Here is a 21,444-nt window from a genome sequence, read left to right on the forward strand (position 1 = left end):
CAGGAAATGGCTCAGGTGGATGGGGTGGGAATGGGTCAGGGGGTGGAGGAAACGGTTCGGGGGGAAGTAGTGGAAACGGCTCAGGTGGTGGAGGAAATGGCTCCGGAGGGAGCAGTGGGAATGGCTCAGGTGGAGGAGGAAACGGTTCAGGAGGTAGTGGAAATGGCTCAGGAGGTGGCGGAAATGGGTCGGGAGGTGCAGGAAATGGATCTGGGGGAAGCGGAGGAAGTGGGTCGGGGGGTGACCCTGGCGGCTATGGAGGTTCAAGCAGCCAAGATCCCGGACACAAGACGACCAGCAAGACCGCGACAGCTACAAGCGCCAACTCGGGCCAACATACATCAAAGTCTTCCTCTTCCTCTTCTACGCCGAGTTCCCAGCAAACCACCACCTCTTCTTCCGCTACGGGAGCTGGAGCCGGTGCTGGAGCTGGGACGCAAACATCAGGATCGACCAGTAGTACTATCAGCATCGGTGGTTGCGGACCAGTTCCAACCAGCAGCACAGGCACTGGCACTGGCGCCGGCTCAGGGCAGTCTGGGGATCCTGGCGCGTCGCCGACAACGTCAAGCGGGTCTGGGTCTGGATCTGGTGGCGATAGCTCGACGGCATCGGATCCTGGGTATAGCTTTCCAACCAGTACTGGCAAGGGCGGAGGAGCGACGACGTCGCGGTCGAGTGACCCTGCCAGCAGTACTGAAATTAATGGAGGGGCTGCAACGACGACTTTGGGGACTGGCCACTCTACATCTTCAAGAGCTCCGTCGAGCACTTCTGGGTTTGGAGGAACTGGAGACTCTGGAGGCTACGGAGGGTATGGTGGGTATGGAAATGCAAATTGATCAAAGGTTTTCTCCGCTGGAGGGAACACGATGTAAACTTTCCTTGGCACGCTCATTCAGTTCTCTGTTGTGTATTCTTGACTTTAGTATTTTGGTCGTTGATATTTGGACAAATTGAAAACTTTTGTTTCGTTGCAGTATCATCGTTATAATCATCTATTGAACAAGAGTAAATGAAACCAAAAGGTCATCAGAGGAAGAGAAAGCAAGCAATATGGTACAGCCATCTTAATTTCGCAACACTTTTTATCTCCTTCCCTGAATATACAGGTGCAAACGTAAATTCGTAAATCGCGAGTATAGAAATAAATAGCTTATTTAAACACTTGTCAGTTCGCACCTGGCGTGCCTCATCAAGAGACGACACGTCTTCCAAGGCGCGGGAGATCGACCAATTCCTTCTCACTAGCCTGTGTACCGGCGTCGATGCTTCTGACCTCGACTTCATCATCTTTGCGCCCTGTACGCCACAATCTATTATGTCCGAAACGGATGAACCAAGGAGGGTGAGCGCCACTGGGTTTGTACGTCCAATACTCAGCGGCGTCGGCATCAGGCGGTTGGATCATACCCCTAGAAAGTTTCTTGGTAATGTAGATCATTCCGTTGAGCGTAGCATAGCAGAACAGGCCAGCAATGAGACCGTACGAAACCGAGTAAGTGAAAGGCATCGTAACAATAGTCACGAATGCCGGCAATGCGTCGCCAATGAAGGCCCAGTTCACAGCGGTCACCTGCCGCATCATCATGCAGCCGACGAGGACGAGCGTGCAGCCAGTGGCCCAGGGCGGGATGGAGGCGAAGATCGGAGCAAAGAAGATGGAGATGAGGAAACACACACCCGTAGTCATGGCTGTGAGACCTGTGCGACCTCCCTCTGTGATACCAGCGCCGGATTCAATGAATGCCGTTACAGGGGAACAACCAAAAAGCGAGCCAATAGATATGGCCACTGAGTCGCAACAGTAGGCGAGAGTGGAACGGGGGAAGTCACCGGAGTCTGGGTCCACGACACCGGAGAAGCGGGCCATGGAATACAAAGTTGCAGTAGCGTCGATGATGTCGACGTATAGGAAAGTGAACAGAGCTAAGGCAAAGTGACCTCCTGCAGCTGCAACGTTCCAATCCTGCGCGTTCAGAGTACTCTGGATGGGATGAAAGTAGACCACCCTTTTGAAGAAGTCGTACATTTCATCGCCCTCAGGGGTGTAAGGGAAGTAAGTGAAGGAGGTAGCGCGACTGAAAGATGTCAGAATATGATGATGGTCCCTGAAGATAGCTACTCACGGCCAGGATAATATAGACACGAGGGATATGCCAATAATAATGGCAGATTTGACACGGTATGCCATGAGATATGCTGTTAAGACCCCACTGCACATTATTCCAATCCACATCTGTCGACTTGTTAATATGGGCCTTTGTCTTTGGGTGTTGTACACATACCTGGGGATTGGACATTCTATGGCCAGTGCATTGTCCAGAGGCTTGATTAATATATTGTGCTGGACACCCTGCCAAGTCGGTAGGTGTATCGGGCGACCCCGAGATCAAGCCAATGCCAGAAGATGACATGCCAGTTTCTGTAAGGAACAATCCAATTCCCACGCCACTAGCGACCTTGATTGAAGCTGGTATAATCCGGACGAGCCATTGCCGTAAACCAATCAGCGAGAGAAAGAGAAAGATAAATCCCTCGATGAAGACAGCGGTGAGAGCGAGTCGATAAGAAACTGGACCAGTTCCATGGTAGCCGACGACTTGGTAGGTGAAATAGGCATTCAGTCCCATTCCGGGTCTGCGCCAAGTCAGAGAATTCCCAAACCACAGAGAAGGAGCTTACGCTAGAGCCACCGGTAGATTGGTGAGAAAGCCAAATATGAGAGATCCAAGGCCGGCTATGGCAGCTGTAGCTGTAATGAAATCTCTTTTCACGCCTGAGAATATCAGCATTACTTCCAGGCCAGGGAGAAGAAATACGCACCAACAAGACAATTATTATAGTCGACGTCGTGATTGCATGTAAGATCCACAGGATCTGAGCAAACACAAGTGGCACCGCTCTGACTCAAGACGGAGGACTTGATGATGGTCAGTACGTGAGGTAACAGGACCATATTCAGAGCTTACATTGACAGCAATGATATAGGCCATTGTGAAGAACGTTGTCAGCCCAGCTCTGATTTCTGTTACGAATCTGGAGCCATGCCGTTGCTTCTCCTACAAACTGTAAATATCAAGGGTAACTAGAGAACATGATATAACGTACGTGACCCGATCCTCCAAGCCTAAACACACGGCCGAATGTCGATGTAGAGATTCTTGCATCGAAAGCATCGACATGTTTTTGGATCGAAAACATGGTAAAGAAGGTACGTTTGCTTACTCGCGCATGTAGAAAACGTGGGGAAATAACCTGAATTAAACAGATGGAGATCTTCAGAACAATTTTGACAGCGGATAATTATCGTTTTGAGAAAATGCGGTTTTGAGGATGGCATAAACAAGCGAAAGTGAATGAATGGGCTTATGGTTGCTGTACCAAGGATTCTGAGCATGGCTCGAGAGGCACTGGATGTATCTGCAGTATCCTGACAACCCAGACCGGCACTAACAGCAGATTTCAAGACAACGGTAGATGCCAGTGCTACCCGCGGGGGTGAAAAGGCTGCGAATATCCGTGTAGGACTACAGACCGAAAAACAATACATAGGCATATTCTGGATCGGCCGAAGCTATGGTATGCAGGGTGATATCGGCTGTGACAGAAATATGACATGTAAGAAAAGAATTTTACAGGAGCATGCAGGAAATGATTCATGGACAGAAAGAATCACGCATCCTTGGGACTTCCCAGACAACCAACTTGGAGAAGATGACAAAATCATGCCAGAGGAAATTCCACGAACCCTTCAGTACCAAAACAACCTGTGCCGAACTACGGGTAACCGTCTGACAGGAACGCCTGGGGATAGCGGGCAGCTACAGTAGCAGCTTTCCAATATCAGCAGTACCTTCTACCGTACAGTACAGTACAGTATCACTAGTGGCAGCGGGTGTAACGACCTGTGCCACTCTGTAACTTGGGCTTTCGATTTCATCAGATTGCGGCACACCAAGATATGTAGGTAGCTAGGTAAGGTATGTGCCCGAATGCGCGACGCAGGAGATCCTCCACGACAGACCAGGTACAGTAGGTGCTGCACTGCAGGCACTGGACTGGACTCGAGGATATGCACTTGCGGCCTCCATAATAACACAGGTAGGAAGCCGCAGATAGATGAATTGATGAAGCTTGAGGCCCGAAACTGTGGACTGGCAGCATTAGTCCATGAAATGAAGGGAGGGAAGGGTTTTTCGCGATGCAGCAGGTATCCGCAGGGTTTTTGGGGAGATTTATTACTGATCATGTCGCTAAACTCACAGGCGCTCGGCAGCTAAGGTGGCCTGCGCGGCGCCTAGAAACTCCCTAGAACCGCCCGCTATTTTCTCCCTAGTAATCGTCTCCTTTCTTCTTCCCCCTCCTCTCCCTTGCTTTTCCCCTCATCAGCCCATTTTCAACGGTCATAACTTACAAGTTGCATCAGACTGTGTCTGCGTTGATCATTTCTCATCTGGTGTCCTGTGTTGCAAGTATCGAACGCCACCATCACGCTTGGCCCATGAGCACTAGTGGGTGAAGAATTCTTCAACGGAAGCCCACAGCTGGCCAATATGGACTATGGACTCGGGATTCACGATTCTCATTGCATTGATTACACCAAACCACCACGGCGTTGTCGGGAAGGGGAGATCCTCATTCCGTCCGATGGTTTGCTATGCCTTGCTGCCATGTGGCAGGAGAGAGTGTGTCTCTACGAACTCGTGGGATCAAGGGCTGGGTTCCACGTAATTTCTATCACAAACTCTTACTTCCCTTGCTCGGTTTTGCTTTTTCAGCCGTCCTCCGTCGCATCTCTTTGAATCATTCGCGCGTTTATCTTGACTTCTTTTCCCAGGTCATTTTCTCGGTTCGCATACCGCTCCTTCCACCCTGATCATGTTCGATATATCGTGGACTGACCCGACACGAGAGACCGTTGGGCAACGAAAAAACCGCAAAGAACATCAGGCTAATGGCTTGTCCCGGGGAACATCTATCAGAAGCTCCCAATCTTCAGAGTCCGCTCAAAGTCAAGCAAAGCCAGCACTCTTTTCGCTTTTCGGCGGTAGCAGGAAGGGGGGGCTTAGACGAAGTGGCTCGCACTCCAAACTGTCGGCTTTGAGAACGGAACAAAGTATCAAGGCTTCGAGACGTATTTCAAGCTATACCGTTGCTTCAGAAACATCGAGAAGCGAGCTACCCGGACAAGCAATTACCACACGAATTCCAGTCAATGGCTTTTTCGCAGGTCCTCCGTACAATGCGGACGGACCCCAGTCAAGTTCATCCGAGGGTATGTTGACAGTCTGTACCTGCAATTAGTTGACTAATAGGTCCTTCAGCGGCGGAGTCTGTGTTTTCTGGGTGGACTGGGCGCTCAGCAGCTACCGAGTCATCGTGGGGCTCTACACCAGAGTCTCCTCTTGGTAAAGGTCCGATCATACAACCGTTGAGTCCGACTTCATTCGTGACTCAAAGCACAGAAGTTACGGTGTCCCCACGAGATAGCCTTAGATCAGCAGAACAAGTGGCGACTATTGTCCACATATCGGCCGCTGGTACAATTCCAATTGAAGTGAACGATTCTCCGACGGAAATGTAGATTTATCTCATCCTACCTCAAAAACCGTTTGGCTGACTGTCTAGGTCACATGGATCTTCAATATTTGACTTCCCAATTCCCCATTTCAGTTTGCCAGAATCACATACAGCGTCGATACTTACAGCACATAATGTTGACCTCAAGAAAACTGGTAGGCCTATTGTGCTTCGAGGAAGGCAGGGGGGCTCCTGGAAGGCTCCAGAAGTTTGGAACTGCCCCTCGGAAAGAAAGGAAAGCGAGAATCCAGCAGCAATGGTAGTGGAATCGCCTAAGTCTGTGGATATTACGCGACAGGTATCACCCATCTTGGAAGTCACTCACTTGCAACGAAGTATCCGGAGAATGGATGCCGCAAGCCCCAGGATAATTCTTGAACGACTTAAAGAAGAGTGGATGGAAATTGCGGATGCATCGGTGTATCGTGAATTGGAACTTGAGAAGCAGCTCTGGATGCTCTCGGCGCTGAGAAGTCTCTGGAGGTCAAGTGAGACGCCGATGAAAGTAAATAGTAGGCCGTTTGGAATGGCCAAAGCGCTATCGCTGTACGAGAATCATGGTAAGCCTTCTAATGACTCCCACAGTATTATTGTTAACAGCGTATAGCGTCTGCATCTTTCCTCTCAGCCCTTGCACCATTTACTGACATACACCACCTCTCAACGACACCGCTATCTCCAAAATCTTACCCCAATATTAAGCCCATGCCCGTTTCAAGGCCAAAATTAGTTCTCCCCTTCGCTTCTAATCTATTTGATTCAATGCATGCTTTTTCACTCCCCGCCATTCTTCCAGCATCTTCTCTACCTAGCATTCTCAAGGAATGCCACCGAACCCTAATGTCGGCGTCATGTCCATCATCTCCAACAATCCCAGGAACCACACCCCCAGAGCCGACCAAAGCAGGAACACTCCATCTCACCATCCTCGACCCATCGCCCATCCCCTCAACACTTGGCCCTATACTTCGCGCCTGGCTAGATACTCACCTGATCCTCAACCTAGAGAAGCAATTCCGGTGCATCAACCCTTCGCGCCTGTTCCCCATCTGGCTGGAGGCTGCACGTCTCCGCGCAGAAGGCAGTACGCGTCTTACGGTCTGCTTCCTTGCCTCCGTCAATGCGAAGGAAGCCGAAGACTTGTTTATCGATCAAGAGTCTACTTCTCCAAGTGACACAATCGATAAAAACGCAATCGTGAAGCAAGAGCTGAAAAGTGTAGTCGGCCGTATGCTCTGGAAAGAGATATGGGGCTCGTACGTGCAGGCTGATCGCTGGTGGTGGGAAGATGCGAATATCATAGAGGAGTGTGAGAAGATGGGGACATGTTGGGAGTATGCTGTTATTGAAGCTGTCAAGGAGGGATGATTTTCAATTTTCTCATTCATATATCTATCTTATTCTTCACAGTCAGTCGTTTCTAGAAACTAAAGATGGAATAGGGTCTAGGTTATATAAAGGGCATATGTATTCTTTGACACTTTTATTTCGGTCGATCAGAATCGTTGTCGCTGGTCATTAGTGAGTTGAATACGGAGTATGTATGCAATACATTCTGGTTTATCTTTAGTTGGCAGCGTTCAATGGACTTTCGGAGTGTTTTACTATGTATGATAGATTTGCAAGTGTCTTTCGTATACTGCCGAGCCCTGGATCTGTGGGATGTGGCTTAGATGTATTGTGTGTTTGTACACTAGAACATGGGTAGAGAGCAATTCACAAAAGCCATCTCAAGACACTATACCTAGGAAAACAATTCGATATTCTCGTAACCTGTTCTACTGAATGAGAAAGCACAAAGCTACAGCTGATGCATTACAACTTATCTCACGTCCAATCCAACCTGTCTCGTCACTTATGCCAGTATTATCCCACCGTAAGGGTGTGAAAGCAGGTGTCTCATAGCTATCGACTAGATGACATGTTTTGTCGTAATTCATATATTTGTCAACTTTGAGCTGTTCACAAACTTTTAGATTCATATATCCGATTTTCATAGTCAGTCCCGAAAAGCACCAGGGAACGTACTTAGTTTTGTTCATGAAACATAGTGAAAGGAAATAGCTAGATGTAAAGAGGTAAATATATCGATTGTTCATCTAGAATCTTGTTATACGTTGAAAGTCGAATGTGGGATGAGTTATTGTGAAGTCGACGGACAATCAGGAGACGGTTGGAAGACACCAAAGGGGGCATCGTAGAAAAGACAGCATTTTCAACATCACGTCATTAAACAAGACTTCAAAAACCCCTAAAGCCACAAGCTCTACTTGTTTATACTACATATCGTTCAAATTATCCAAAATCCCTACTAAAGTTTTACAAGTGGTGCAGCATTCGAGGTTCCTCTTCCTCCCCCTTCTTTCCCAATACGGCCTAGTGCGACTCCCACAAACCTGCTGTTCGAAAGCGCCCGTGTTCACAGACTTCGCTTCTAACCTCTTTAATATCTGACAATGGCAACGAACAGCGGGATCTCTCCATGGCTCTAGATATCGTTTATTTGTTTCCCTAGCTGCCGTTGGGAGTTACGCCGTTTGGTATGGCTGCACGCTAGGTCCCCCAAACACGCCCCAGCACACATGGCCTAACTGTCGGCACTGCTGTTCCCAATGTTCCCAATCTACCTTGAGTACAAACGAAGCATTCGCACTTTACCATTGGAAGGCCCATCTTAGATCGATGGCTTCTCGACGAGTAGGTTGGCGCGAGTCTCGAAAGGTGAGATGCATTGGCGGCTTAGAAGCATCATAGAATGAGTCTACTCAAGCCCTTGTACGGCCCAGAACGTACGCTCAATTCGTCTCCTGCGAAATTGTGTCGATTTCGACTTGGAAGACTTTGGTTGGACGGCGCACCTCCGGGAAAGTTTATGGCCATGCTTGAAGACGGAGGCCGAATTGACAACGAATACCTTGGACACGGACCAGGAAAAGATGCCTATCTGTTGTTATACATTTATCAAGATTCCCTTTATCACTATAGGAGTTCTTTCATCTTCCAATCATGCTAGCGAATTGTTGGCACGGCCGTCATGAGTGGAGATGAAGCGAACATTGAGTGTGTTGTCAAGTTTGGAAAGTTCTGGATCTTGCGTGGAGCAAAAACATCCATTCAAAGAGGCACCTGAGATAGAGTTTCCGCTGGTCTATTATGGTACAGTATTTCTGATCTTTTGATGACAAGGTTCCACACCAGATTTACACGCGCGCCCGATTCATTAGGCTCATCGACAAATACACACACCTTCAGTCAGCAAGAAATCGAACACGTTCGGGAGCACAAGAGCCTCAGTCAGCTCTCAGCCTTGATGTTTCACTGCATTTGTCAAAGCCTGGGATGTGAAAATCCAAGAAAGCCGAGTTTAGGTTTACTGATACAAGGAAACTCTGAGAATTCAGCTGGTCGATGAACGTTGAGTGATTTCCAATCTTCACCTTCACCGACTTGCCTGAGATAGTCATTGCCACGAGGCAAACTCTAATGGATGATTCTCAGGTCCACGATATGTTTATATTTGACCCGATTTTCCATGCAGTGTCACCACGGAGTTGGGCGACGGCATCAAAAATAAGAGTAGAAGCTCTCACCGATGAAAATTTGCGTCCCGAAATGAGCCTTCCAATGGGCTATCATATTATTGGTATATTTTATATCTTTTCAGGCTTCATTTCCTCATTGTCCCAAAATAGCGGTGGCGATCGGTGGTCGCTTTGACTTGTATTACTGTATTGTTGCCTGTTTTGTTTCACGACTGCGCCACCGTAGTCTGGTGGCCTCAGCGGTCATCACACCGCCAGTGCTGTACACCGCCTATTTGCAAATTTTTCTCTCCAATGCCCCTGTGGTTTTCACATTTCTACCCTACTCAAGCCGGCCATCATGCTGTCGGTTTCTCCAACTGATGCAGCTTGTCAAATCTTCATTCTTCATGTTCCAGGATCTTCCCCTCGAGCTTCGCCTGCTGGTCTGGACATTGGCGTTACCAGCGCCGCGCCACATTGTTCCCTTCTCCCCATCCGAGAGAACAGCAGCAGCAGCAGACAGGACGAAAGAACCTGAAACATATCAAAACCCAGTCATCCTACAAGTCAATCACGAGTCTCGCTGCGTCGCACTCGAGCACTACCAAACATGGCGGTGCATGTCCCCCAAACTCAGACACCAGTACATCGATTTTAAATCAGACATCATCGTCTTCGATCATAATGATTTTATACCGAGTTCACGCGGAAACTCCCCCGCCACGGCGCTGCAGAGGCTTTCCGGCGCGGATTTCCGTACCATCGAAAAGCTAGAGCTTCGATTGCACCAGAGCACGAATATAGCCTGGGATGATCGCGATGTTACGGTCCCACTCTCTACCTGGATCTCGCAGTGGCTCTCTGGGCCTCTGTCCGGGCTAAAGCAACTGCATATCTTGGTCGTGGTTGGTCATGTGAACCACAAGCCTAGAAAATGCTACTTGGATACCAAGTTGAAAGGCTTCATGGGCACTGTTCAAGCAAGAGGTGAAGCGGCAATGGGCAGAGTTGCGGCTTCCAAGGCTGAGGAGGGTGTTGATTGGAAAGCTCCATTGTTGAGTGTTCGAGGAGTGGTGGAGCTAGAAAACCCAGGACGGTGGAATAGAATTTGCTTGTTCTGACGGGGGGGCCAGACCGGGTTCCTCTGTGGTGGTAATATTGAACCATAATTCTCGGAGTTGTCTCACTCTCAATTATGACAGAATAAGAATGATTCGCCTTGTTCCAAAAAATAAATATAAAGTTTGCTTGTGTAAGTATTTAGTGCTTATGCAATAACCTCCAACCCCTGTCCCAATTGAGTCTCGAACATCCACCAAACTGACTATGAACCACAGCCTTACTTCGTAACAATCAAGAAAAATTTCCTTCCCTTTTGTCATTTGTGCTCCAGTTCCAAGTTCCCTCCCTCTCCCTCACTCCCTCTTACTCTCACTTAACCACAACCCCCCAAAAACAACAGCCCTGTATCCAAGCCCTCAAAATACCCCGCTTCCTACAGTAACCCCCCCTGATACCCCACAGCGTTCCCCAAACAACACCCCACATCCCCCCCCCATACAATACCCACAACCCAGAATCTCAAACACAGCCCACAAAAAAGAATCCAATCAGATCCAGCGTCCCAGCAGCCGGGCCGGGGTCCAGAAAGACAGGGAGGGTATAGCTGATTAGCGAGCGACTTCATGTCATGACAGGCAGAGAGAGTTGTGTGAGTGATGGGATATTGATGGACGGCTTGAGAATACATCATATATGCCATAGCGGTTTCAAGGGAATGAAATGAATGCTCGTTCTTGACTCCTGTCTGTGGGGTTTTATGGTCTTCCTTGTAAAATTAAAGGGCCGCTGGTTATAGGTATTTCCTTGGGGGGAAGACACAAGAAGCGGCACTTATACTTTCTCGTGGGCTTATGATAACGATATCCTAGGGCATTAGACACATTATAAATGGGTGCCGCTTTCTGTCCACCGCGGTCCGCGAGGTTGTGGAGATGGCTGTGAAGCATGATATGAGTTCATGTATATACAGCGAAACATATTTCTCGAAAACCAGCTCGTTGAACAGAGCGAGCTTCCAACTAAATGCCATCTATTTCGAGTTGTCTTTCCCATCAATATCTTGGATGTATCTTAACCACAGGACATAACTCTAGGATATGTATGTACCCAAAAGAACTAAACACAAAATATAATGTAGCAAGAAAAGTACTCAGCAAGTCAACATCCCTACTATTTAACTCTCGCCTTCTCTCGGATATACTCTTGACCACGGCGACTAACCACAAACCTCCGCACCTCTCCAAATTCCCTCCACGCCGTCACCAAATGCCCACGCACCCATTTCCAAATCGACTTTCGAGGCCTGAGTGGAGCATTGAGCGTCTTGACAAACGGGTTCATGCTAGGTTTCCTCCCCATGAATTTCACAAGTGCATCCATAGTATTTTCTGATTTGTCCATCGCACGGAGTTTGGAATATAGATAGAGTCGATTCAATAGATTTCTTTTGAGATCCTTTGCTACTGTACGATCTGGGAACCAATCACGGTGTTCGAGAAAGATTTTGCGGAACTGGAGGCCCTTTTTGCGATTCAGGGGGTTTTTGGCGAAATGGGTCTTGAAAATATCAAGGGTATAGACCTCGCCGCTAAACGAGTCAGTATATCTTGGTCCGAAATTCAGACAGAAAGTAGGTGTTCAAGTGAGTGTATGGAGGCAGTGAAAGCAAGACACGGCTCTTTGGAAATGTCTGTTCCTTGACCAGCACCTCGAGGGAGAAAAAGGATAGCAGGTACGGAGGTACGCGCCGATATGATTAGAAAAGTAGCGTGTACTTGCGGATCTTTAGTCCGAGACGAAGAATTGACTTACAGGAGGTAGGTATAATACGAGGTACTATAATTATCCAATTCGTGCCATGTTAGATATGAATTATTCGTCCCGTCTCCAAGGCCAAAGATTCCCGTCCATTCGCGTAACACATTTTCACAATCAACCCCCAGGTTCGCACTCTCAAGGTCTTTTTCGGAATAGCTGTGGACCATAAGGTCAAATTTCGCTTTCCAAAGCGTTAATTGGTAATCTGCAATGCGATTTCTCGGATGATGAGCAAGCACTATTGGGTCGAAAGTATCCAGAGGAGCTTGCTCTAGTGGCAAAGGCCTCGAAGGATTTCTGGATTCCCAAGCCACCAAGTACGCTTTCTTGTTTTGATATACGTAATGAGATGAGAGCTTCTGTAGTATTCGAGGATCACGAACCCAATGTTCAAGTAACATGCTTGGTATTTCAATGGCGTCCCTTGGTACACCCTCGGTGTCCCCCCGGACAAACTTGTGTATTGCATGGCCGAGCTCATGTGCTAGCAATTCAAGTTCCTTATTGTTGAGGAGGGTTGGGAGCTTGGACTCTGGTGGATTAAAGTTTGCGTGGATTAAAATAATTGATGCCCGCTTCGTGCTTCTTCCCTCAAAATCCATCTAAGTATCTAGTTAGCATTAAGCCGAACTAGAATTAACAGACAGTCAAAGAGCATACATAACCAAGATCTTGACAAAAGCCTCTCAGAGATTTACGGTCTCTTTTTATAAGGTCCAACACCAGAACACCAAGAAAGGCTGTACCGTCTTCAGGGGTCGTGTCGTAAACATCAAAGACAAGGAGCTTCTCTCTATCAAAGCTTTTCGAGTTCACCTTCGCGCCTTCCAAGTATCTCGAAATAAGTTCGCCATACGATTGACTGTGCAAGCCATCCGTTGTTATCTCGGCAAAGCGTAATCCAAAGACATGGCCAAAGACTGGGAGCAATTTGCGAACTGTAGATTTCAGCTCGAAATATTCAGAATAATCAATAGATTCGTCACTGAAGACATTCTTCTGCACCTGCAAACGAGAATAGTATGCCACGTCCCCCCAATGAAGTTGATAATCGACCCCGTGAAATCCTTGGAAATCCGATATAGTTTGCCCATGTTTTTGAAGGCCACGACGCACTTCTGAAAAGGAGTTTGCAATGTCCATATCTTTCAATTTCATTTCGAGCAAGTCCTCCATGTAAGATGTAATATGAGGTGTAAGCTTGTCCTTCAGCTTATCAAGAAATGACTTGACGGACTTTTGATCCATCATCTTGCCTATGCTTCCAAGCTCGAAGAAGCTATTGAAGCCGTTCAGTCTTGCAAGAGTTGCACGCATTTGCATCATGTCTTTGAATAATGGGGCCAATTCTTGGCATGCATTTTGATCCCATCTAGTGAGTTCTTTCCGAGTGAATGGAACGCTGGCATGAGCAGTTGTCTGAAGTATATTGCCAAACCGTCGTCTGACACCTATTCTCTTTTGATCACGACTTCCCCGGAGAGGAGTTTCCCAAATGCCGTATATGGAGCTCGGGATTCCTCTGATTGTCTCAGGTCTGAGCCACAACCGAGAATCTTCTTCTGCGACTGTTTCATAGTACATTTTGTGTAAATTATCATGCTTCTCCACAATCTCGGCGGCTGAGCGCGGGGAAGCAGGTTTCGATTTTGGGTTCGGATTGGACTCCTCAATCATTCTCCATTCTCGCTGCTTTGGCTTGACAGTCTCCAATTTTGCTTTTAATTTAGTAGCCAAGTCCCCTTTGGTGCATAATCTGGTGCTCGTGCTAAAGTGACTGTATAATGGATTCAAAAGTGACCCTGATCCGACAGAAGGGCGAGAAGGGCGGCATAGCTGGGACCCGAGCCCATTCCGGAGATAGACGCGCAGTGTCAACTGACCACCAAGAGTATAACGACAACGGACGGCATGAATTCCACTAAGAAATCATCAGCAAGAGTGATCGAGCAATAGCTGTGTCAGTAGGTAGTCAGTATCACACACCCGATGACCTGACCCGAAGAAGTGGATAGCAACATCTCAACAGCTGAACCTAGGCCTGCAGCGCAAGGTGGTACGCATGAATCTGTCGCCAATTGCGCTAGGTGCAGATGTAGTATTATCCATCAGCAAGGCAGGGACCTCGAGCTGCGTAACTTGGGGAAAATATTGTGTTTCCCAAAAGGAATTTCGTGATAGAAGGAAAGGAAGGAAGGAAGGTGTGGTTGTACAGCCAAGCACACTCATGAATTAGGCTACCGTGTTTTCGGAAACTATCCCGCTTTGCGCGTCTACTCGAGTATCACGTGCAACGATAAGTGGACGATTACTACGTACAGCCCCCCTGGCATATGCAGGCCGCCCCGCCGCCTCTGGTTTACATACCTAGACACATGAAGTGGTATGTCTTGAGAATTATTTCACTCTTTTTATATCGCGGGATGATGCTCTAAACAAGTACGAAATTCAGCACTAATATCATAGACAAACCCCATGCTCCATATTTGCCATGTCCCCTTTTGAGTCCTGTTCTAGGGAAAATCACCACACTCCTACGCGCCCGACGCGCCCGATGCACCACCCCTAATCTCCAACATTTCCCTCGCGTTCCCATCCAAAGAATCTTCCGACACCCCCCAAACAGAGCATACTCGTATATAAACAGAAACCCTATATCATATCTAGATTTCCCACAGTGCGGACTTCAATTGCAACTCCCCTTACCATACTCCATACATTAACAACAATAATCGACCTCGATCATCCCACACCAAACGCCACACCCCAGCTGGCATTGGCACTCTCTTACACTCAATCCATCCCCATTCCCAATCACCACGCAAGATCACATCCTCATCCCATCCAAACAGCCGCTAGACCTCCGGCTGCTGGTCTACGGACACGTGACCAAGTCATAGGGATGGAGCGAGAAGCTGCACATTTTGACGCATGATGATAATAGGAGAGGGGGCGGTAGACTGGGGTGTGCGAGTTGCATGTATGAAAGAAGCAGTAAGGAATACACTATGTCTAAACCGCATTTAGCAACACGGCATGGATGTAAACTGGTATGTGTGTATGTACTGTATGTATATTATTTACAAACGTTGCGCCGACTATGTAATCTCTCGATGGACCGAGTCCATACTATGGCGTATGTAAATGCTCTCCCTCCTGGGCGCCTCGCATCACTTCCTCTCGACGGCGCCATGCTTGCACCAACCACCACCAGCTTCCTCGCACATTACCACTGGACTCTCATATCCAAAAGCAGCATAATGCCTAATGCCTATGCCTATCCCTATCCTATCCAGACTCATGCACCTCATGATTCATATCACATAATAACGCCACAAAATGCAACCCCTCTCCACTTCCACTGCCACCTGCAATTCAACTCCACAATCGTCTGTCCCCTTTATTTCAACATATGCATCATTCATACATAGCTCTTCTTCTCCTCATCTCTCCGCGGCAGAACAAGTTCTCCTTGCACCTCGTCATCAAATACATCCACACTGGTGCTTGCAAATTTCCTAGCGCTGACTCCACGTTCGAATAGGAGATCTAGCTCGGCGAAGGAGCGGCCTTGGGGCTCGGGGACACGGAAGTAGGTGTAGATGATGCATAAGAAGCAGATGCCGGACTTGAGAGGAGAGAAGATGTTAGCGTGAATAATTGAATGAAGTCAATGTAGGGCAAGACAATATGGTTGACTAGAGTAAAGGGGGGAGGCATGGAGGAGTTGGAAGGACATGGGGGATCAATAAGGAAAAGTTGAGGTGGAAAGGTAAGAGAAGTGGAGCGTACCCAGAAGAACCCAGCATAGTTCTGCCAGTTCCAAGCGGTTGGATTCAGCATGTACGGCGTGATGGTTGAGCATATGATTGCAACGATATTACTACAAGTATAAGTATTAGCAATCGTCACATTATATCCCAGTTCGGCAATACATACTAGAGGTTGCGTCCCAGGACAACTGTTTTGATCTGCAGTCTCCGAGTGGACAGTTCAGCGACCAAGGAGTAACAAACGGTGCCAACTGTCAATTGATAGCACAAAGCCCAGACCAACAGCATGCTACCAGTGGCGATGGATGCTTGGTCTCTATGGGCCTCTGGAACAAGGCCGAGGAATCCGATGATAAAGAGCATGGAGCAGAGGCCACAGAGTCCATAGATATAAAGCGACCTAATACACTGGTCAGTGCAAGGCAAAAGAGGAGTAGAAAGTTCACTAACCTTCGACCAAATCCAAGAGACATCAAAAACCAGGCACCGAAAACGCCAATCATATTGAATCCGTACTGACCTAACGCAAAATCATACGCCTTGGGAGTTGCAAGACCGGCTTGTTCAAGAAAATAACTGGCGGGGAAATTGTTAGCTGGAACGATTAATTTGTATCTCGGAGGATCTCACGTGGAATATCCAGAGAATGAGTTGCCACTCAAGTTTTGAATCGCCCAGACCATGCAAACAATCTAGAACAAGGACAAGTCAGCCTGAAAGCTTACATGGATCGGACGATAGGCCGGCATTACCTCGGTTCGTCGCAGGTCAGTACCTCTGAAGCAGTCCAAATAACTTGCTCCTTTTGTAATCTGGTTGGGTGATGTTAGCAGGATGACCTTTATGCTGGATGCAGATTTTACCTTTTCCTCTAGTGCGGTGGTATGGACCATCATAGCAATGGTATCATCGGCATCAAAATTGGTTTCTCTGTTCAGGCTAGTCAAGCGCAGAAGCGACTTCTTTGCCTGCTCAATCTTACCCTTACGAACCAACCACCAAGGAGACTCAGGTGCAAGACATATACCGACAAGAAGCGGGACTGGCCACATCCATTGAAGTGCGTATGGAATTCTGTATCATAGTCAGTTTCGGAGTGAATCGAGACAGAGATTCATTGACGTACCGATACGCCCATTCATCTGTACGACCCAACATGCTCTTAATGACTCCGATTCCGATCACTTGACCTAGACCCCAGCAAAAGTTGACATACGTAGTAAGATATCCACGCAATGCGACTGGGCATACTTCGGAGGCGTATGTGATGGTAACTACGGGCAAAACATCAGAATTCCATATCGCATGCTCGGATCACTCGCTCAACTCACGTGTTTGAAATACACCCCATGGCTAATGAAACGTTAGTGACAAGTACTACGGTTTTCGAGATTGGATCATGCTCACAATTCCACAAAGAATTTCAGCGACTTGTAGGGAAACTACATCCTTGGCCGTAAAAAAGATTGCCGTGAACGCGATGATTAGGGTCAGACAAGTCATGACGGTGTAACGGTAGCCGAACCGCTCAGAAACGAAGCCATTGATGAAAAGACCAATGATTTCTCCAACATTGGCTCCCTGAGAAGCGTGTAAGCCGCATGGTTAAAACTCGTCGTGATCTGATCTTCGACTTACATTACTCAGGCCAGCTTGCCACGCAGGAGACACCTGATACGTTCCATCTGCCAATTCATTTCCGTACTTCTTGTTGAATTGCGGAAAGCCGTCTGGATGTGGAAGTCACGCGGTCAGTTTGGAAGAGATGCTTGGGGAGAGAAAAGCGAAAGGCTTGAAATTTTCCAACTCACAGAAATTACTAAGCAGACACACGTCGTAGCCCTCCATGCAGATACAGGTCGAGATCAACATGCTCCAAGCGACAGCCTTCGGATACAACTTGATGCCCTGGAGCAGGCTCATAGAATGCTCGCTGTCGGTGGCAGTCCTAGCATTGCGGATGAGCTCGTCCATGGAACTGGACTGGTTGAGGTGGTCCTCGGCCGGGAAGTGCAGCGGAGCATCGTGAGACACGATATCATCGGCCGGCTTGGAGGTAGCCATGGCTGTCTTATCTTCTAGCCAGTGTGTATCTGGTTGTACAGGTTCGCGGTGTTGGAGGTTGATGAACGGGATGCACAAGCACGAGATTAAACGTGTGGCTCACCACGTACTAGTCAGTTAATGCGGGGTGGCTGATACTGTAGATGGGCTACACGCGCACGCGATGCCGCCGAGGTGTGAATTGAGGTCTAGATCCCTGCAGCCATCCAATCAGATCGTCTCTCTCAACAGGGGAAATGAAGTCTCCTTGCAATCGGGTAGAAGTGCTCGTTGGGGATTGGCCAGTGTAAGCGGTGTACATTCGGTATGGCGGGGAAACTGCGATGCAAAACTCTGTCCCGAGCTTCCGTGCTCGTGCCTCCTGTTATCGGACGGAACGAACCTACCAGCTCGCCTAGTCACGCGACGAAACTCAATTGACGCTGCATGCACGACAAAAACCACACCACAGAAAGAAAGAAAATCTTACTTTCTATCTCATGCATATATATCCCATCCTCTCCACCTAAATTCAACGTTATATATTAAGACTACCAAAGAGCTTACCATAGTCTCCAGACACAGACCCAGATCCACTTAGCGGTCGGTCACGTGGAGAAGCAGAATACCTCTGACTTTACACTCCGTACAAGCTAGGTATCTATCTATATATATCTAAAATAGATAATGCTAACACGATCTACCTCCAATTATCAAGGACAGTGTCATCTCCCTCGATTCCCGCAAGTTTCAAGCTCCCTTCCCAAAGCACTTTCTGCTGTTTCTCATCCCCCGCTTCCTCGGGCGTATGATACAGCTCCGAGCCATTGATATATCTCGCCTTCGGGTACTCGCCAAAAGCCTTCCTATCAAAACAGACACGCAGAAAATCAGCCCCAGTCTTGGACGGGGTGCGGATCAAGGGATTGGACCAGATGAAAGATATTATATATCCGACGCGATTCAGGATGTTTTTGAAGAAGAACTTGGCACCAGCAGGACTGTTGCGGGCGATGTCCGTCCCGCCGGTCCATCCGGGATCTAGGCCTAGAACTGCAATGTTGGAGAGTTTGGAATCGGCGTCCAGACGGCGCTGGAACTCATACCTGTGTTTTCACATCAGCCGATAGTATTAAGCCAACCCATGGAAACTCACATCCACATATTCATCAGCAGTTTGCTCAACGAATATCTCCTCTCACCAACCCCATTCGCATCACCCTTCGGATCAGGAATCTCCTCGATGCCTTTCGCCATATTCTCCGTCGAGGTAATGAAAGCCTTCTTCTGCTGCTCACTAACAAAAGGACTAGGGTTCGGGCCCCCAGTAATGAAAGCCGCCGTAGAGCCCACGTAAATAATCCTCCCGCATTGCTTATCCATGCTTTCCAGTAGCAAAAGACTCAACAGGAAATTTGCAAGGTAGTTCACTGCAAACGTGTGCTCATATCCGTCTTTAGTGAAATTGTCGCCCGTGCAATCTTTCACGCCGGCGTTGAGGACAAGTGCTTGAATTGGCGGTAATGACCCTGCCGTCACTCGTTGGTTGATATCAGTAGCGAATTTCCGGATGTTGTCAAGGGAGGTGAGGTCCAGTGGCAAGACTAGGTGTTTGTGATCTTTGGGCGCGGTTTTGAGAACTGTTTTGAGCGCGAGGGCTTTCTCGGGGTCGCGGACTGCGTAGATGGTTTCATGGCTTGTTGCGTAGGGGCTTCTGAGAAGCTGAGCCACGAATCCGATGCCGAGTCCACCATTCGGCCCTGTGACCAAAACTGTTCCTGAGGTATCTGACATTGTCAATTGTGTTTTGGTTGAATGTGAAGTTGAGCGGTACTTGAATCTGAGACGGAGATGTCAATGTCTTCATTATAAGTACTCTGTACGTACAGAACTAGTCTGTGCCTCTGCGCTAAGGCCCATTAGTTGATCCTTCCCAAGTCCCGATTCAACTATAATGTTGCCGGGCTGGTAACCTTAATAGGGAAGGGGTTGCGAATAAGGTTCTAAACCTTTATCATTGTGTTTCTAGAAGATCTTGTTTACTTCCATTAGTGTATCATGGCCAAACCCGAGCCATTGGACGCAACGTCTTAAAAATCTGAAACTGGGTCCTTTGGCGTGGAAAGGATAGATCCTACACTTATAACTGGCTCTTTACCCTAGCATAGATCTGCATCACAGCAATAAACGGGCTACCAAAAGTCGACTTGAAAAATTAATAAGTCGACTTATGGTAACCCACCCAGAGCCTTCTGAAAAGTAATTGAAGATCGACATCCCTCTCTCAAAGGAACTGGGGATACGACTTACGCCGTATCCCTGCGATATACGCGCTCGCCGAAACATTTATCTCAAGGACTAAATTGCAATTTCGAGGAACTTACATCTTTATATAAAGAAGAAGGCAATTTTGATACCAAATTAACAGATATTTCATGTTCGTTCCGGGTAGCGCAAGATCATTCTGTCAGATTAAGGGGAAGCATATGATCGTATGCAGGTAAGCGCTAATAGTCGGTCCATCCTTCTTCGCTTGCTTCGCTCGCTTCGCTCACATCGCTCACATCGCTTCCTCCGACTGTGAGCGAGACGAGCGAAGAAGGAAGGACCGACTATTAAGCCCCTCTGCACAACTACAACCCCTCACGCCGCAGTCCTGGGGGCGAAGTACCAACTGTTGGTACCTCTGTACGCCTTGCACACCACATCAATTCAAGATGGCGTGTATCCACACTTTCTTTCCTCTAAACTTCCCTCACGATCGCTCATTCCCGTCTCGAAACTTATTTTCTTTTTCTTCAATCCCCCAATATGCTCTTCGATCCCGTATGGAAAGTATGGGGTCTCTTGGCCTCAAACCACCTTGGCCCCGTACCTTCTTGGGGTAGACAGAGAGTTGTTGGTGATGGAAGACCGATACCTGTCTGTAGGAGCTGTGTTTCTACGGCAGCTATGGTAGCACCTGGCGTTGGGTTTGATCTGAGTTCTACTTATGCGTAATTATTTTCATCTCAACACCAAGATACCAAGTCATCTGACATCTGACTTCTCATCAGTACCGTATCGATGAAATATGAAACCGGAACTGTTGTAGACGTTGGTCGTGTAAGTGAACCTATCTCATCGAAAAGGCCCAAAGCCTGACTTGCCTTCAGCTCTCGTGGGAAGGAGAGCATGAGTATGTTCAGCTCATGCAAGACTTATCAGGCAACCGCACCTGGCACTCGGCCCCAATAAATCCCCTCTACCGTCTCCGCTACGAACTCGAGAAAGCTCCGCGAATGTTGCGCAAAGCCCGTGGGCTCCCTGCAACAAAAAACATCAACACTCTTGCCCACGTCTTTCAACATCTCTGGACCCTGGCCGTGGAAAGCAGCCTGCAAAATGGAGAGTCCATTCTCACAGGTGGTGTACTCGTCAGCTCCCCCCCACTCCCGAATCTACGCCCGGGAGATCTAGACAAAGCGTTGCAATACATCGGTCTCCATCGCTTGAATAACTACAAGCACACCGACTCTGGCGTTCCGCTGTATCAAGCGGCTGCGGCTTATGCTGGGATGGGAAATGGATTGTGCGAGCATTGGCGCGATATGCAAACGTGCGAGGCCGAGGATAAGCAATTTAAGCCAAAAGAAATGCTG

The 21,444-nt window shown here is 48.0% G+C and overlaps 4 protein-coding genes across 4 annotated transcripts; 1 reads left to right on the forward strand and 3 right to left on the reverse strand.

Annotated features, from left to right (window-relative positions):
* Positions 1–1,195: 1,195 nt before the first annotated feature.
* LHYA1_G002656 (putative xanthine/uracil permease) lies at positions 1,196–3,204 on the reverse strand (the record flags this gene model as incomplete). Its single annotated transcript, XM_031147631.1, has 7 exons — positions 1,196–2,081; positions 2,130–2,239; positions 2,289–2,640; positions 2,686–2,779; positions 2,827–2,923; positions 2,973–3,062; positions 3,112–3,204. 7 exons carry the CDS (start codon positions 3,202–3,204, stop codon positions 1,196–1,198), a joined length of 1,722 nt encoding a protein of 573 aa, XP_031007945.1.
* A 1,677-nt stretch (positions 3,205–4,881) lies between these two features.
* Positions 4,882–6,951, forward strand: LHYA1_G002657 (uncharacterized protein; the record flags this gene model as incomplete). Its single annotated transcript, XM_031147632.1, has 4 exons — positions 4,882–5,278; positions 5,328–5,583; positions 5,632–6,143; positions 6,191–6,951. 4 exons carry the CDS (start codon positions 4,882–4,884, stop codon positions 6,949–6,951), a joined length of 1,926 nt encoding a protein of 641 aa, XP_031007944.1.
* An 8,457-nt stretch (positions 6,952–15,408) lies between these two features.
* Positions 15,409–17,824, reverse strand: MAL61 (Maltose permease; the record flags this gene model as incomplete). Its single annotated transcript, XM_031147633.1, has 11 exons — positions 15,409–15,615; positions 15,780–15,870; positions 15,927–16,160; positions 16,211–16,336; positions 16,391–16,452; positions 16,486–16,834; positions 16,887–17,034; positions 17,092–17,113; positions 17,168–17,341; positions 17,399–17,490; positions 17,572–17,824. The coding sequence occupies 11 exons, from the start codon at positions 17,822–17,824 to the stop codon at positions 15,409–15,411; spliced, it is 1,758 nt and encodes a 585-aa protein (XP_031007943.1).
* A 679-nt stretch (positions 17,825–18,503) lies between these two features.
* PORA_1 (Protochlorophyllide reductase A-like protein) lies at positions 18,504–19,597 on the reverse strand (the record flags this gene model as incomplete). The annotated part of the gene is made up of 2 exons (XM_031147634.1): positions 18,504–18,909; positions 18,960–19,597. 2 exons carry the CDS (start codon positions 19,595–19,597, stop codon positions 18,504–18,506), a joined length of 1,044 nt encoding a protein of 347 aa, XP_031007942.1.
* Between the last annotated feature and the right edge of the window lie 1,847 nt (positions 19,598–21,444).

This window comes from Lachnellula hyalina, assembly GCF_007821495.1.
Source record: "Lachnellula hyalina strain CBS 185.66 chromosome Unknown contig00021, whole genome shotgun sequence".
In the NCBI taxonomy this organism is placed as follows: Eukaryota; Fungi; Ascomycota; class Leotiomycetes; order Helotiales; family Lachnaceae; genus Lachnellula; species Lachnellula hyalina.